Source organism: Nothobranchius furzeri, chromosome 12 (assembly GCF_043380555.1).
Source record: "Nothobranchius furzeri strain GRZ-AD chromosome 12, NfurGRZ-RIMD1, whole genome shotgun sequence".
Taxonomy (NCBI): Eukaryota; Metazoa; Chordata; class Actinopteri; order Cyprinodontiformes; family Nothobranchiidae; genus Nothobranchius; species Nothobranchius furzeri.
The window spans coordinates 25821375-25839585 of NC_091752.1; the positions used below are offsets into that span (position 1 = coordinate 25821375).

At 41.5% G+C, this 18211-nt stretch overlaps 1 protein-coding gene across 1 annotated transcript; it reads left to right on the forward strand.

Annotated features, from left to right (window-relative positions):
- Positions 1 to 2217: 2217 nt before the first annotated feature.
- Positions 2218 to 5811, forward strand: six3a (SIX homeobox 3a). The gene is made up of 2 exons (XM_015944623.3): positions 2218 to 3188; positions 4763 to 5811. The coding sequence occupies exons 1-2, from the start codon at positions 2497 to 2499 to the stop codon at positions 4953 to 4955; spliced, it is 885 nt and encodes a 294-aa protein (XP_015800109.1). The 5' UTR covers positions 2218 to 2496; the 3' UTR covers positions 4956 to 5811.
- The last annotated feature ends 12400 nt before the right edge of the window (positions 5812 to 18211 follow it).

An 18211-nucleotide genomic window follows, 5' to 3' on the forward strand; every position in this document is an offset into this window, starting at 1 on the left:
TCCTGTCTACATGACGTAACTTCATCTTTGTTTATTTCCTTCTCTTAATGGAACACTGATAACGATAAAAGCAATCAGAATCCAGATGTGCGTGCCAAAAAGAACAGATGATTCACTGCAAAACTTCTTCGTGATCAGGTCACACGTGCGGGTGGAGGCTGCATGCCTGACCAACATTTTTTCAGTGTAACTAGTTTGTTTGTGTTGTCGCGTCTGGAGGTTTTGGGCTGAAACTAAACGGAGAAGACGCTAAAATCTCCGCGCGCATTCAGAGCTCCCGTCCCCCGCTGCTTCACAGAGCTCTCGGATAAACACACAATTACGGCAGGTGAATAAACTTGTTTGGGGGTGTTAATTACATGCTTAACGTAAACAAAAGCCATGTAAAAGAATGTGAATTACCAGTGGCTTTCCTCTCTCAATCCCCATTCAGGTTTTACATTTCTCCTCCAGTCTCCTCTAGGAGTGATTTCCGAATTGCCTGCGAGGGCACTATAATAGATAATACCTGGAGCCTGGGCTGGAATTGTGATCACCCAAATTAGTGCACACAGTCAGGTAAGGAGGCTTTGCATATTCTGAGTAGTCCTGCTAAGCCATGGGGTCGTGCATGTGAGGGGAAGGAGTAGGGTATAGGCTGGAAGGTTGGTTTGCAGCATGAAAACACCAGCCTTTACTTCCAGTCCACGGAGCTTTCCAATGGGGCCAATTCAAGTGCCACTTGGAATTAGTCCTTCTGGGTTTCGTATGGCGGCGCTGTGGACAGGTTTGATCCCACCACCCAACCCCCCGCGAAAAGGCGGGTTCCCAAACCCAAAGTTAGAGCGCAAAGCAAACTTTTGGACCTGCTGCGAGACACACACCCACCCCCCACCCCACACGCACACACAGACACCACCACCACCACCCCCCACCCCCGTTACGCACACACACACTAGGCACTCCAAATTCCAAATTACTTTTTTAGCCAAGTAACGCCCGTGCGTAAAGACGCGCATATATTGGCATAATTGTGCAAAGGCACCCAAGTTGATTACATCGTGTCATGTGGGTTAAATGCTAAACAGATGATGCAAGTGGAACTACTCACTTTCCCTCCGAGCTTGAAGTTGACGATCCAGACCAGGAGAATGTGAAAAAAAAAAAAAAAGAGAGAGAGAGAGAGAAGGAAAAAGTTTTGAATGAATTTGTAGAAAGGCGGCTTAGGATCATTATGTCAGCGTTATGGAGGGTGGATTAAGCAGAGTCTAGATGCTACGCCATGTACGTGGCTCTTTCACAATGCGAGCACTGTTCGTTTCAGAGTGAACTCGCACTATTTTAACGCCCTGTAAGCCCTGTCTTATGAAGCCGTTTTAGCCATAAACATGAAAATCACACCGCCCTGGCTTCTGCGGTAAACCGAGTCCCATGACTGGATGTGGACATTGATCGTGTCCCTACCAGCAGACCAAATACATGAAAACTGCTTTTATGTCTCAAAGAAGCTTTAATGTTGGCATTTATTAGTAATTCTAACGCCCGAATTGTGGTTTTAATTAGAGGGTTTGACCAATAAAAAAATGATACATGTTAATGCGAAGTTATCTAAATGTAATAATCTCGGTCCACGCACTACTGAGACTGAACTAAATGCTGTCTTTGTGGAAAGCAGCGGGCAGAGGGCCAGAGCTGCACCCTGCATCCCAGAGCCTGGGCCGGGGACCGTCAGTGACCACACACCTCAGCAAGCTGGAGGAAAGTCATGATCAGAGGGAAAAATGAAAGCTTTTTTTAGCTGAATCGCAATTTTTAAAACAAGAAAAATGCCAAGCAGGTTGTGTTCTTGCTTTTTTAAGCGCGGACATATATTAAGATTTAAAAAGAACCAGCAGGCAATAAAAAAAACATATAAAATAATGTGCAAATTGACTCGCTTCTATTCAAAACGTGTATTCCCGGGATGCAGTCATTGGTTGTCCATTTGTCACCCATTTAAAGCTCCCACCGCCTCCCTCCCTACCCCCTCCCTCCCCGTGTCTGCAGAGCATCTCTGGTCTACATATCTTCTTTAGCTTTAACGAGCCTCGTTAAGATCGCAATAATATTCCACCCTCTAATTGCTCATTCCATTCAGCGGATAGGCGAGCATTGGCTTGTGCCTGATGCGCGCGGTGCAGTGGGAGGGTTGCTGTGGAGATCGGAGACTCTGATAACCCCCTGTGCGTGCTGCACAAGTGGTGAAAGCCTCGCGCTACGTACTGGCTAATGATTGGCACGCTTGACAGTGATTGGCAGGGCTGCCATGACAACGCTACAACGACTCCAAGAAGACCAATAGAAAAGGGAAACAAAATGTTTCAATGCTACACTCAACGGCGGATTTAGGGGGGAGATATTATGAGGCTGGTGTCATTAGGCGACAGTCATTGAATCATTCAATCTTTTTTTTACTATAGCCGTATTTTTCGGTTTTTCCTTTTCTCGATAATTTTCTTTCTCTCTCAGGTCATTTCCATGGTTTTCAGATCCCCTTTAGAGCTTTATCCCTCCCATTTCTTCCTGCCTAACTTCGCTGATCGCCCACTGCTGCTGGCGAACAGCGCTCCCTCCACCAGGTCTCCAGAAGACTTGTCCATGTTTCAGCTACCGACTCTCAACTTCTCCCCGGAGCAGGTGGCAAGCGTCTGCGAGACGCTGGAGGAGACCGGGGACATCGAACGGCTGGGCCGATTCCTCTGGTCCCTGCCTGTGGCTCCGGGAGCGTGCGAAGCGATCAACAAGCACGAGTCCATCCTGCGCGCCCGGGCCGTGGTGGCGTTCCACACGGGGAATTTCAGAGACCTCTACCACATCCTGGAGAACCACAAATTCACGAAAGACTCTCACGGCAAACTGCAAGCCATGTGGCTGGAAGCGCACTACCAGGAGGCCGAGAAGCTCCGCGGTCGTCCTCTCGGACCTGTCGACAAGTACCGAGTGCGGAAGAAGTTTCCGCTGCCGCGGACCATCTGGGACGGGGAGCAGAAGACGCACTGTTTCAAAGAGCGGACGCGGAGTCTGCTGCGGGAGTGGTACCTTCAGGACCCATATCCAAACCCCAGCAAGAAAAGGGAACTGGCTCAAGCCACTGGACTCACTCCTACACAGGTCGGGAACTGGTTTAAAAACCGGAGGCAAAGAGACAGAGCTGCGGCGGCCAAAAACAGGTTGGCGCGAGTAATCTGCTTTATCACAACACTAGAATGTAGATACGCTGCAGGGGACTGTGCTTTCATAAAGAAAGAAACATATCTGAATTCTATTTCATTTATTATGAATGTTGTTACGCTCCGGATAGACAGATTAAGACCAGACTGCGTCCAAGTGAAGGGAGCAGGCAGCGGCGACATTTTTATTATGGTAAACACAGGAAATGAAATAACGCAGAAATAAACAGAAAACAGCTATTAGTGATCATAAACACACAGAATTTAAAAGGAAAATTCACAAACTTTTTGGCAGTAAAAAATCAATCAAATACTAAATTTATAATTTTTAAGAGTAACAAAATATTTAAATATTATGTAAGAAAACTGTGTTTAGAATTAAATAGATTAATTAAAATAGGCCAGTAAAATATAAATAAAGGCAAAAAAGGGGGATCATTGCGCACTTCTCTGGCGCACAATATCCATGTTTACATTTTTAGTAAGTTCAATTAAAAATAAAAAGGATTTAAAGTAAACATTAGTTACAAAACGTCATGAACTTAGATTAAAATAATTACTAATAATAAAAGCTAATTTTGACGATTTTAAAAGTAAATTGTTTACTTTGTGATCAACAATTTTACAGTAAACAAAACGGAGAAAATAGATTTATTCTGCTAAACGATACATTTTTTTAAATATTCAAACATTTCTGAATATGTTGAAATGTATTCATTCTTATTTTATTAATTTAATTTTTTAAACCACCCTTAAAATATCCATAGTTTGACTTTTACACCCCAGCTACACACCGTTGGTGCGTTTTATCATTTTAGTATAGGTGTAAATTTACTTTGAGGCAAATAAAGATGATCTAGAAGGATCATGGGAACATTACTGATGTAACTTTACTAAAAATGAGCATGCGTAAAAGACGTGGACTGTATTCGTGGTATCATTTCATTGAGATGCTATAGTTTATTAGAAAATGCATCCCGGAGCACTAAGCCATATGAACACCATTCTAATCTTTTAGATAAATGAAGAGATAGGTTTCCGCGCTGACATTATCCCGTCGTGACGGAGTTATTATCGTGAGTGGATTGGAGATAAACATTTAGGATGATTGGAGCAACATGGACCTGCACGTCACTCATTCATACACTTCCTACGTTTGCTCCAACACATCCTTTTATTTCAAAATCGTGATAATCTGCCTCTTGCTGAAGCTGGATTATGTCAAAAAAGTAGAATAAAAGCACATTTTAGCTCAACTTGATGCAAATAAATTAGAAAATTATTAAAAACACATTATTTACGGAAGGGGAATTTTAGCCCAGATGGTTGACTTGCAAGGCTTTGCAACGAAAGTAAATTCCTCCCAACATTTGTTAGTCTAAACGGTGTTGTGTTTTGTCCTGTTTGATAAAAGCTGGGGCCGGCAGAGGGAAACAGGACCAGTTTGAACGCCTGTTATGCAGCAGGAGCAGAGGGAGGAGGAGGGGTGACATTCTCAGGTCTAATTGCCATTTCTCTCTTTTTTCCCTCCTTTCTCTGTTTTTCTCCACCTCCTCGCCTCTTTTCTTCTCCAGGCTCCAGCACCAAGCAATAGGACCGACCGGTATGAGGTCCCTCTCAGAAGCCGGGCTCACCCCTCACAGCTCGGCGGAGTCGCCGTCCACCGCGGCCAGTCCCACCACCAGCGTTTCCAGTATGACAGAGAGAGTTGATACTGGGACGTCCATCCTGTCCGTCACATCCAGTGACTCGGAGTGCGATGTATGATACGGAAAGACAAGATAAATAACAGAAAAACAAACAAAAAGAGAAATATTTACAGGGAAAATGGACCCGAGAAGAAGAAAAAAGACTTATTAAATATGGCGGATGAAAAAAGGACTGATTGATATAAATATTAAAATAAAAAGAGATAAAAGCACGTCGATTTTTTTTATTAAAGCGCTTTCAAAGGACCCACGCCTACCCCTCCTCTTCATACACTCCACTCCACCAACAACACTTGCATGATGTTTTTTTTATTTTTATTTTTATTTTGTAATCAGGGAAACAACCTGAATGCAGGATTTTCTTTTCACCAGGAACATCGACCAATGGGAATAAAAACAGATCGTCTTGGTGTCTTCATCGCACTTTTTGGCTCTCCTCTCCCCCCACCCCCGGTTTTATGTGATGATGATTATGTTGATGATGATGATGATGATGATGGCTGTGAGGAAGCCGCAGTGCAAACAAGATGCAATCCTGTTTTTTTACTTTGTGTTCATCAGACAATCATTTAAGTCGTAAGCACCTTTTTAAATCCACTTCTGTCACTGCCTGCCTACATATGGTCAAAACAAACAAAAAGATAAAAAAGAAAAAAAAATGTCGAACCGTTATGACTGTATCAGATTTTTATTTTTATTTTCAAAATTTTATATTGAATTATGTATATCTGAAATAATGCGATCATCCACCCGGTGTGTAATATACGTGTAGAAATATGCTTGTACATAATTATTGCTCTGCCCCCTCCCTCCCCGCATCCGTGTCACCCTCTTTTCTATCCCTCTCCTCACTTTTCTTGACTTGGTGTTCCTACATAAAATAATTGTCAAAACTTAAAACTGACGTGCTTACAGGCGTTTTTGTTGTTTTTCATGGAAAATCTAATCATTCATGAAAAGTGCTTATTTTTCTATCATCTGCAGAATCTTTACTTCCTCCTCTTGTCTGCAACAGCGAGTCTTTTTGTCCCCCTTGCGCGCGTTTTCATGCTTTTCTAAGTCGAATGCACTTTCTATGCGCTTTGCATCTTTGCAGGCTGCCCGCGTTTCCATCCGATTACGGATGAGGACAGTCATAAGTGGCTAAACACATGCTCATATAGGGTCATTATTGGATTGTGAAAGCATTTATGCTCATCGTGGCTTATGCGAGCCCAGCAGGTTTCACGCAGCAAGTTAAAGTCACTCATCAGAACCTTTAAAAACACAGAATCGCTGCAAAGTTTAGCATTTTTTAAACAGATTATCCGTTTTTTCATGTTTCTTATTGGCGATGTATGATCGTCCAGTTATACAAATTTTTGGCAAATGTCAACGTGATGTAGCACTTAGAAATGTGAGTGCTATTTTCCCTTTTGTTTACCGTTGCTGGTGAATACAGAAATTAAGTAAACGCGCCATTAAATGGGCTAATCACGATGGGACTCCTCCCATGTCCCAAGCTCCCATTGTGGCCCCTGAAAAGAGCTTTTCTTCCTAGGAGGAGAACCATTTCCCCCTCAAAAAAGAAAAAAGAAAAGCTGTCTCTCTCTCTTCTGCAGTCTCCTTTCCATCCAAATCTCCAACCAATTATACACCAGACCAGTGTACATTTGCTGTGGGACACTGTTGCCCCATGAATTTCGTTGGAAACACTTTCTCGTTCACACATTTAACTCCAAAAAGTTTTTTTTTGTGAACAGGAAGTAGCGTTTTTTGTTTGGCTCAGGCAGACTTTCAGAAAGTCGTAGCCGCGGAGAGGATCTAAACGATTGTTGCCAGATCTGGCCTTGGTGTTTGTTTGACAGCGAGCTGTAGTGTGTAGAAACACGTTCCTGCTGCAGCAGAGAGGAACAAGACGCTCAGAGACTTCACGGAAAGGATAGTTTGAGCGTGTGATGCCTGAGAAGTTGTCAGAACGAAGTAGCGCGTAAATACGCATCTATTAAAGGTGGATGGAAACAGAAAATTGGGGTTAAAGCTAATTATGGTGCGTAAAATCCAAACATCTCATCTGCAATGTTTGATTTAGGTTACTTTCATTTACTTAAACGACATTTGAATCAGTTTAACAGATTAAAATCACGATGGGTTTTAAATATTTTTTTAACTTTTGGGGTAAAATCTGCAGGCTCTGGTTGTGTATTAGATTTGACAACGGATTTAGTTTTCTCTGGTGCCCTACAAGGTTGTTACAGATCAAAACAAAAGAAAAACGGCTTTAGATGTGACCCAACATGCCTGTGATCATAAAATAAATGAGGGCATAAAGCAGCAGCGCAAAGCTTCAGCTCCCTGCCTGGTTGAAACAGACCACCTCCCACCGCTCTGCCTGGCTCGGATGAAGAAAATCTGTGTTTTATACAAATTCCGAGTCTTAATTCGGTCTGCGCGAGACAGATAGGGCCTATCAAGAGCACCGATGGTCCAAGACACCCTAGCTGATCAACCCCCGTCCCCCTCCTCCCACCTTTCCATTTACGCACTCCACAAGTTTTATTGGCTGCGACCGTTCCCGGCTATGATTGAGATTAAATTAATCGTAAACTGAAGAGCATTTTTATCAGCAATGGAGGACACGAGGATTAGGGCTTTATCTGAAAGATGGAGCCGTAGATAGGGGGCTCATGAATACAAAACAAGCCATGAAAGGGTTTCATTTGCGCAACATTACGTTCATTAAAGCCACAGATCTGGAAAACGCTGCTTAAATATGCACATAAATCTGAACTTACTTTGGGAAAACAAAAAAAAGTAGAAGATAGATGTGTAAAAAAGAAAGGAGAAAACTTTTGAGTTTCTTTGCAAACGTGTGCTCGAATCATGTCTAATAATGATTCTAATGTAACCAGGTGCGCGGTTGTTCCAAACATATGTAGGCCAGAGCAGCAGCAGCGCTGCAAGTGAGTCTATCTGTTGCTGCTGGGGTCATTAACAGTGGGGGAGCTCTTGTTCGTGATCTGTCAACTCAAATATGGATCAGAAGACAAAGGAACTTAGCGAAGAGTAATCTGTGTGTGTGATACTTACAGGAGAGTAAACGAGACGAGTGCGGCAACAAACGGAGTTCCACTTCTCTCCTTTTCTCTCTCAAAAGTTTATTTTTTGTATTTTTTCATTGAGATCGTGAAAATATATGTTTTATATGTTCGAGCGCGCGAGCTCTTCAGAAATATCTCTAATTGATTTTTGCTTTGATTGCGCCATGCGTCACTTTTGAGCTCGTGCACCAAAGTTCATTTCAGAAGAAAATGAACACACTAAAAAAATGCACCAAAATATAAGACAATATGTTTTATTCGGGAAAGAAGTGGAGATAGTTAGGTTGGGATTTGGTGGCAAGAAGTAGTCTAGTCCTAAAATGTCAACTTTATTGACGTGTATGTGTACACATCAGTTTAAAACCCCACCGTGGGTCCGTTTGGAGCTCTGCAGTGACTCCTCTCTTTCAGGGCTTTTCTCTTGACTGACTGGTAAAACTTTGCTCCTTGTCTGTGACCTGGCATTCTGCAACACCGACCCTTCTCTCCGGGTTCATGCGTAAAATATTTGCAGCAATAAGCCAATCCGCGTAAAGGCCAAAAGAAACGACTCTACATTAATTACACATTATAGCTTCACCTGAGCATCACCATTAAAGCTCCGCCATCCTGCGTCACCTTTTAGAAAAGAATTACAGCAAATCGCTCCTGCTTTTTACGCAATTATGGGAAGAATAAACGGGTCAGAGAGGAGGAGAAGTTCAGGGAAATTAGACAAAGAAAAAGATGGAATGTTATTGTGATATCTGCGTGTGGCGAGGGCATCAATATGAGATGTAATATAAATGTGTTGAGGGTTTTGACAGTTATAATGGAGTTTATTCGCATATATTTGTGTTGGGATGCGTAAAATGTGCGTAATTCCAGTCGTCACACACCAACTGTGACACCGCCCAACACACACATAATCATAAAATCCAACTGAGGTCGAGAGGTGTGTGTGCGCGCGCGCATGCGCGTGTGTGTGTACTGCCAATACGCAAGCCTCATCCTTTTAAAACAAGCATGAAAGCAACCCAAATCTTGCCTATTCAAGCGAACATGACCAGCTCTCAACACATCCCTCACGCACATAAACCGCTTTGCACATATGGAATGTGGGTGCGCGCGTGCGCGTGTGTTGAGGGCGTGAGAGCGTTGGCTGTGATCTTTCGTCTTGTGCTGCGGACAGTGGGCAGAGCAACAGAGCCGCAGCACCTGTGCGTATCGGTCCGTTTCTCAGCACGGCACCGCACGGCCCGGAGGCACTGGGAACACTTATTAAACATAACTTCGAGTTTCCCATTTTTCCTGTATCAACAGTTTAACCTTTTATTCAATTTTGAATCCACTTTAATTGAGTTTGATAAAACTGCACATATTTTACAAGCCATTCTTTTGTAATCAGCATCTGAATCATGCTACACTTGGTAACTTCCTGATTGTTTCTTGGTCTGACACTGAAGGTGCTGCAGAACTACTGAATGAACACATGGGTCCTCTATGGCAGTGCAGTCACTCCATAAGTTACATCTGATGAAAAAATACATACAAACTCCAAGAATGAGATTAAAGAGGTCAATTACCTGAACTGACTTGATATTATTATGTCACTTTAACACAGAGACATAACCATGAAGGGCATTGTTCTAAACGAATAAGACAGCACCATGGGGTACTCGTTTGCCCAGAGCAAAAGGTCAAGGGTTGACCAAGGCCCCTAAATTTAACCTGCCTTTCCCAACGTCCTCCTCCAGGAACAGACCAAAGGAAGAGTCCACACCATGGCCGCACAGCGAAGGGTCATCATGCTGCTGGAGAGCTGAGCGGGGATCCAAACATGCTTTCTGACTGCCACCTAGAGGAAATCTAAACTTTGTCTGTCCTGTTGCATGTCAGACGCCTTCAGAGGAGAAAAGCAGGGTTTTCTCTCCTACTCTAAAGAAAAAAGTCCTGGTTTAAAACTGATTCTAACATGTTTTTCATCTAATTTATTGAATTAGGTTTAGTGTTCAGGAACATAAAAAAACAATGAGTCGAATGGCTTTGTTGTCATTTTTAAACCAACATCTTTTGAAGGAGTTTGAAGGAGGAAACACACACACACACACACACACACACACACACACACACACACACACACACACACACACACACACACACTAAAGTTCCACCACACGAAGGTCTTCATTTAGTGGTAGATGAAGGATTCAGACACCAGAACCCTGAACCCTGCTTAATTTTTCAAAAGGGATACCCGGAGATTTATTGTGACCTCCTCAGATCCAGGTGTGTGAAGGATTGTTGTCCTGGTGGTGGCAAGGATCACAGAGTCATCAGAGAGAACCCAGAGGTTTTCAGAAATCAGCTGTTAGCTGTAAACACAATGCATTTAAATAACGTCATGGAACAAACCAGAATGTCCATCCTGTTCCTCCCTGAACATTCATTCTTGATCCACGTAAAAGCTTTTACATGTCCCAGCTTCTCCTGGAGATTATCCAAGTGGAAAACAGAAAGAACTGTTGATGTGATTTCTGCCATTTTTCCATTTCATCTATTAAAACATCTGCATGTGAGATGTAACACGCTGGTTGATGACTGGACCAGGGCTCTGGAGGCCTTCCGCTGAAGTCAGCTCTTTTGTCCAACCACTTTTTCTATTTTTAACGCGTTCCTGCACATGAGTTGGTTGTGGAGCATTTTGAAAATGGCCTCCGTCTCCAGGTGACCTCCACATTGCATGCATTATTGACACGGCCTCATCCACCACACTCCCTCCACTCGGCCCAGCTGCTCAGCTCCCACAAGGAGAGAGAGAGAGAACGTTCAGCTCAGACACCCAGGTGGTGGACCAGAGGAGGGCAACCTGCTTTACACACACACAAACACACACACACGCACACGCACAAGATCGAAAGCTGTGCAAATGGTCAATTAGCTTAACTCCGCGTTGTCTGTTCTTGGTGTGACAGTGTCAGTGGGCAATGTGCAAATGTGAAATCGTTTGATTTTCCTGATGTAATCCCCCTCAGCACACTGTGGAGGAACATAAATCCTCAGCAAGAAGAGATGATGTTTGTTCTGGGATTAAGATGGCACCTCCTGACATTCCTTCTTATTTCTAAATGCCACACTCGTGCAGGGAAGTGGTGCATATGATGCATGCACGCAGAAACATCCTATTTCACACAGACATCTGCTTCTGTTGTGATTATTCACGTTTCTTCACGCCGGCATGGTCCTTACTAAATTGATGCTACACTGCCATCTAGTGACGAAACAAATCATTTTGTGTTGTAACAAACATATCTCAGCTTGTCAGTTCCCCTTATTGGGTCATTTAAAAAGTTAAGGAACTTTAGAAATTTTGTTTTCCGTGTGCCAAACATAAAATAAAACGGATAATAGTTTGTTAATAAAGTTAAAATCTGGCTTTTCTATTACAATGAAAATTCCTCTTTAAACAATAACACATTTTTCAAGTGTGTATTGGATCTTTATCATGCTATAGGATGAATTTTCTACAGTCAAGAGCTTTACAGGATAGGGCACGGTGCAACAGATCTTTCCACGAGGCCCCTTCCATTGCTTGATCACCTGTTTCTCAGTTTATTTATAACATGAGAAAAGAAAATGTGTGTGTGGGAATGTCTGTGTGAGTGTGGGTGTGTCTGAATATATGAGCATGCATTTAGGCATAGATAAATACATATAACACTCAGGTGATTGAATCAATGATCAAGAAATAAAAATCATAAAATTTCCATAACAACCACAAATAAGAAAGAAAGAAAGAAAGAAAGAAAGAAAGAAAAAAAGAAAGAAAGAAAAAAAGAAAGAAAGAAAGAAAGAAAGAAAGAAAGAAAGAAAGAAAGAAAGAAAGAAAGAAAGAAAGAAAGAAAAAAGTGAGAGAATGCCTATTTAGTGCCATGGAGTTATTTTCCACTCATTTCATAATTTATTGGGTCACCCGATTCCTATAATTAAATTCTATGAGAACAAATGCCAGATTCAGGTCATACATTTTTTTTATCCAATGTCTTTGTTGTTGAAACCACTGAAACATGGTGAGACCTACAATAAATGGACCCGTGGGAACGTTACCGACTGGCTTCCTCACTCTCGATCTCATCACCTCACAGAAATAAATAGAGTAGACTCTATTGATGCCACAGTAGAGGAATTGACTTGTTAGCAGCACCAACACTTAGAGAATAATTTGAAGAAAAATAATAACTAAGGTACATATTCACATAAGTAAGCATAAGTGAGACAGCAAGCTATTGTTAACCTTCAACCACTAAAAACCATAAATAAAAAAATTAAACGTGGGTTCCAGAACTGTGCAGCAAACTGCAATGGACACATACACACTATGTAAATCTGGTATTGCACAAGTACTGAACACATACTATCACATGCGTAAATACCGATATTAACCACAAGGGGTCATCATGCAATCACTTTTTTAATTGAAGTCCACAAGTTTAAAAGAAATATGAGAATAAAGAAAAATACAAGTGTAAACACACACACACACACACACACACACACACACACACACACACACACACACGCACGCACACACACACACACACACACACACACACACACACACACACACACTGTGACATCGTAGCATATTTTCTGCACTGGCCTCTTTGACTGGAACCCAGAAGCTTTTGGCACTCAAAGGAGAAGCTAATCAAGCAAGAAGTTAATGGTTGCAACAAAAAGAAAAAAATTCTTGTTCTTTCTGTATTTCATTTCGATCCCTTTTAGGTTTTTCTTGCTTCGGAGCCTGTGAAAATGGCCACTGTGTGACACTGTCAGCCAGTCATGGTAAAAACTTTGCTACGCTGTGTTTTAAGCAAGAAAAAGCAATGGGAAAAAAATGTCTGCAAGCAGCTGCTCCTGTTGAAGGAGACAAAACAAAACAAAAAACAAGAAGAGGTGGTGATTTGATGGAAGAAGAAAGAAGAATAATTAGCCAAATGAAAAAGTGAGTTCATATAATGACACAAAGTGGAGAAAGAAATTCCAAAGATATCTTTGAAGATCCCTTGATACAAAACACTATGTGTCTTTCAGTCTACCTGAGACGACATGAAGATCTGTCCATCTCACTTATATATTGTTATCACTCATGATTCATTCAAAGCCTCTCTGTAGTTTGTTTGTCTGTCTCCATGCAGCAGCTCCAGGACAACCTCTTTTGCATCGAGTGCATGAAGGTTTTGGCTGCAGCAACAGGACTCTGCTGTGTGTGAGATGAACATTTCTGCGGATAAACACTCTTGCTAAATGATTAGCAGCACATTGTGAACCTGTAAAGTGAATCTAATGTTTTGCACTCATGAGCAGCTCTGCGTTTGCTCTATTGCTAAACTGTGTAAACCTTTGTTCCTGATAAATCAGCCCCTTTGTGTTCACGTTTAGGTTTATTTATTTGGCAGACACTTTTATCCAAAGGGACGTTAGGGCATGTTGTGATCTGTGGGGGGAAACTGGAGTACCCGGAGGAAACCCACGCATACATTGGGAAAACGTGCACGCAGAAAGGCCACACCCGGGTTTAGAACCTGCAATCTTCTTGCTGTGAGACTGCTCCACTACGCAGCCCGATTTATTTATGCAGCATATTTATCTGATGCTTTTTCTTCACACCTTTACTATCATTTAAAATGAGTCGTGCATAGAATTCAGTGTTTTATGTAAGATGCAAAAAGCCAGAGATGTTTTTGATTAGTAGTCTTTATTTTGTGTTTCTCTGTGTATTAAGTAATGGTTTTCACCTCAGGTCTCCTGCTGGAGCATTAGAACCAATCAGAGCTGCCTTTTATGTATTTAATGTAAAGGCAGGCTTGGCAGTTTTGCTTGCTTTTAGCACCCCCTAGTGTCCATTTAGTAGAACCAAAGTTAAATTTCCTAGTGTGTTTATCTTTTTAACACCTTAAAGGTGCAGTATGCACGAATACAGTAAGAATTTTACAGTGAGAAAATCCCAAAAGAGTCTAATGTTTCAGCCATTTTGGAAGGAAGTTTATACTGAAACATATTTCATATCCAGCTGGCTGTGAGGTTTGTCAGTTTTTCTCCTTTCAGAACAAAAGCAGGAGGGTCATAACTGTTTAACAGCAGTGAGTGCGGGGTTGCCGTGTCTCCTGCAAGCTAATACAGCAGCACCGACAACTGTAATTTGACAACGGCCAGCAAAAAGCTCTGTGGTTGCAGTAACCAAATTTTGCCACAGGATGCCATTTTTACTTCATTTCTACATAATTCTCCTTTAATCTAACAGCTGAAATGTCTCCTCATCCTTCACTAGTGTTTACAGGAGTGATTAATAACTCAGTCAAACAAATCTTCATTATTTAAAATATGCAGGAAACGTGCTGGAGCCAGACTGCAGCGCCAGTTTTTTTTTCTAAGTCAAACAGAGCGGGCCGACAGTCTGAAGTTGCAAAAGCGGTGTTCTGACCACAGAGAGTTGTGGGGTCTGTGTGAGATTTCATTAACCATGCAAAGGGTCATAATAGCACACAAAAAACAAAACAAATGGTTGCCAAGTATGGCTTTAATAAAGATTATGTAACTTTCTTCATGAGTAGTTACACCTGTTGACCACCGGGGGCAGTAGTCTTCAAGGTTCCCCAAAATGATAGAGAAGTCAAAGAGCTTTCCATGTCTTCTCTTCTAGGACAGTTTTTTTATAATAAAGTATTTTTCTTTTGAGATCCTTTAAGGCTTTTTGTGACTAATTCCCAGCCACAAGGTTGATTTCTAACGCTTTTCTCCTATTAGTTCATTTGAATACTTATTTACATTAATGAGGACATAAAAATGTTTTCTTTTTTAATTCTAATGTGTTTTCAGCTGCAGCCAATCACACTATTAAATGCCCTTTACTTGTTAACGCTGTAAGCTACAACCTTGCTGCAACAGAGCACACTTCATAACATGCAAAGGTGTATGTGTGTGTCTTTTTAGCACATCTGCCAGTGCTCTTCTGTGCCATTTCTCCATTTTTACATGTGCACGCTCAATGTGTGCTCAGTTCATGGTCTGGCGGGCCCGACCCGTCAGTGTGTTTAGTTGTAAAACAAACTTGCAGCACACGCAAGACGCGCCACACACGCACACACACACACACACACACACACACACACACACACACACACACACACACACACACACACACACACACACACACACACACACACACACACACACACACACACACACACACACACACACACACACACACACACAGGCTAATACAACACAAATATGAACAGAATGTCTTACTATACGCAGTGTTGGTGTTAATGTATAGAGCCAACTAGGATATGTTTGTTCTGCTAAAAAGATTTTATTTGGAAATAATTAATGCATCATTATGAGATTTTTTTTCAGAAAAAAAAACACAAAACACCAAATTACTGAACTGGAATCCATTGAGCTCCACAGTTATTGATCATTTAATGTAATTATTCAGACCATGTCTAAATCTGGTGATTCTTTAAGGATGAAGATCTGAGAGAAGATCAGCACCCTGACGGCACACCTGATAATTTAAATGTGTGTTGAATTATTGTCAGGTAATTAATTTCCTCACACTGGGAGAAAAATGTTGTATTTTACACATATCAGGCAAAATGCTTCTAAAAAGGGAAGAAAGGGACCTAAAGTGATGGAGCTGCTGGCTGATAAAACATCACGTTATAAAAACAAAGAAATCTGGACAGGCTGAAGGTAAAACCCAAGCCAAAAATCCGGAGCATGATTTAACCTGCCCTTTAGCATTCTGAGTGAACACCCAGTGAAAGCATAAAGAACAGTGTGGTTAATCTTTTAGCCGGACAGATTTAATGGAATGGTGTCAGGTGACAGTTGCTGGAAAAGCCATCGGAGTGAAGCTAATGTGATCAGAATAGCCTGATCCTGTCTCCATCTAGAAATTTACAGTAGAGAGAAAAAGCCCAGGTGGGTTTCTCTGCTTTAACCCTCTCTGCACACACACACACACACTCTCTCTCTCTCTCTCTCTCTCTCTCTCTCTCTCTCTCTCTCTCTCTCTCTCTCTCTCTCTCTCTCTCTCTCTCTCTCTCTCTCACACACACACACACACACACACACACACACACACACACACACTGTAATAAATAACATTGAAGTCTGGGTGCACTACAGTCAGTTTTGAGTTTGACTCTTCAGAACACAAAATGCCAAATCAGTCCCAAAAAAGAAATCTGTGTGGAATCTCCACTTTGTAGAATTCCCTCGTTTTGACCAGCACAGCACAGCGACAGTGGGAAAGAACACTCTTTGACCAGAAATGAAGCTCCATCAGAACCAGAATCAGGTTCTGGTGGTCTCCCGTCTCCATCAGCGGAGGTCTGGGTGCACATGACAGAGACAAACACAGGGAGGATGGACCCGCCATCCTTCTGTGGAAGATAAACAGGAAAGTTAATGTCGTCCTTAATCACAAAGACAAAATTAGTAAAATTACACATTTTCATACTTTCATTGGTAATTGCACCAGTTTTGATGATTGAATATTTTGAATAACACAACTGTGCAGCAAAATGTTGCAACTGCAATAAATGATGTAAAGAAAATAACTGATCTGGTTAGGGATGAAGAAAAGCTCTCTCTCTCTCTCTGTGTGTGTGTGTGTGTGTGTGTGTGTGTTTTGTAACAGTACATTTTCAGCAGATGTTAATGCCTGCTCTCCCCTGACCATTTCTTTCCCAATATTTTTGGGATGTAACTCTACACCGCACACCCTCATCCTCCTCATCCTCCTCAGCACTCCCCAGACCCCCTAAAGTTTTATCCCGGTTTAGGACACACCTGATCCAACTAAAAACACACAAAGGATGAAGAGAGGATGAAATCAGGGTTGCTCATCAATAAACACACATTTAACCTCAGAGTGATCCACTAACTAAACAAAAACATCCCTAATTATTCTAATCACCACAGTCTGTTATATGTAGCTTGTAAAGGCACAATAAGCTACTTCCATTTATGCATTGGTGAAGAAAATGAATTATCAGATGAGTCTTTTTTTATTTATAGTACTATCTGTATTTTTATTTATTTGAAATAATGATGTTATTTTTGTTTGTTGAATGGGGGACAGTTCCTGCATGTACAATGAAAATATTGTTCAGGTTTGAAAGTTTTTCCTTTTATTTGTTGCCCTTTGCTTTGACTTGGACTTAAAAATATGTCTTTTGTTTATTGATTGTTTACTTGTTGCTTAGCCTGTCTTGCATGTCAGTTTTGCATCTGGCAAAATAAATAAATGTGTATCTATTTTATAGTGGAACTATGAACAAATTCATTTAAAAAATCTATTAAAAATAGTTAAAGTTATATAAGCATTTGAAAACTATATAAAAATAACACATTTACCTTCAAAGCTGCCATCTGACTACGAATGACCTTTCGGATCTTAAAAATTAAACAAAAGGGTTTAAAAGTAATAACTCAACATCCTTGCTTTTGCCCAGTCATGATGATGGAAGAAGAATCTCATTAAAGAACATGTTGTTCCCATTTCACACAACACTTCAATGTGCGTTAATAAACAACATGTGGTCCTCTGCAGAAACAAAGAGTCTGACTGAATTTTAGTGCAGCTAAAGCAGAGGTGAAGATGATTAAGGAGGGTGGGGGGTGTTGCGTGGACTCAGAGCTGACAGCCTGATGTGATAATTATGATTTAACTTGGATGGCTCCATTCAAACCATTTAAAAGTTTAATTAAAACTGGTACGCACCTTTCTGGCTGTAAATGCCTGAAGCAAGCAGTTAATTTTTCTCTGACAACAATTATTCACTCTTCACACTTACAGGTCAAAAGGACATGGTGTCACCTGAGTTCTCAGGAACATGACGTCATCTGGACATTTTTGTTTTTCCTAATTAATTTCCGTTGTGTAACACGAGCTCTGCCTCATTCATTTCATCTGTAAAACTGCTCAAGCTCTGAGATCAGCTGGTTCCATCTTTAAATTAGAGCAGAGGTTTGACAAACTCCGGGACTAAGAGAGGCTCATGTTTAAGCCTCCCTACCCAGATCAAGCCCATCCCACCCAGCTCAGAGGCTGCTGCAATAAAAGTTTGACCTCTGACCTCCCTGAAGGGGGTCTAAGTGAAAGGAGAATTTCCCCACTGGGGCCAATAATGTGTCACGTTATAAGCAGCATCACTGTACCTGACATTTCCATGGAGCGGGT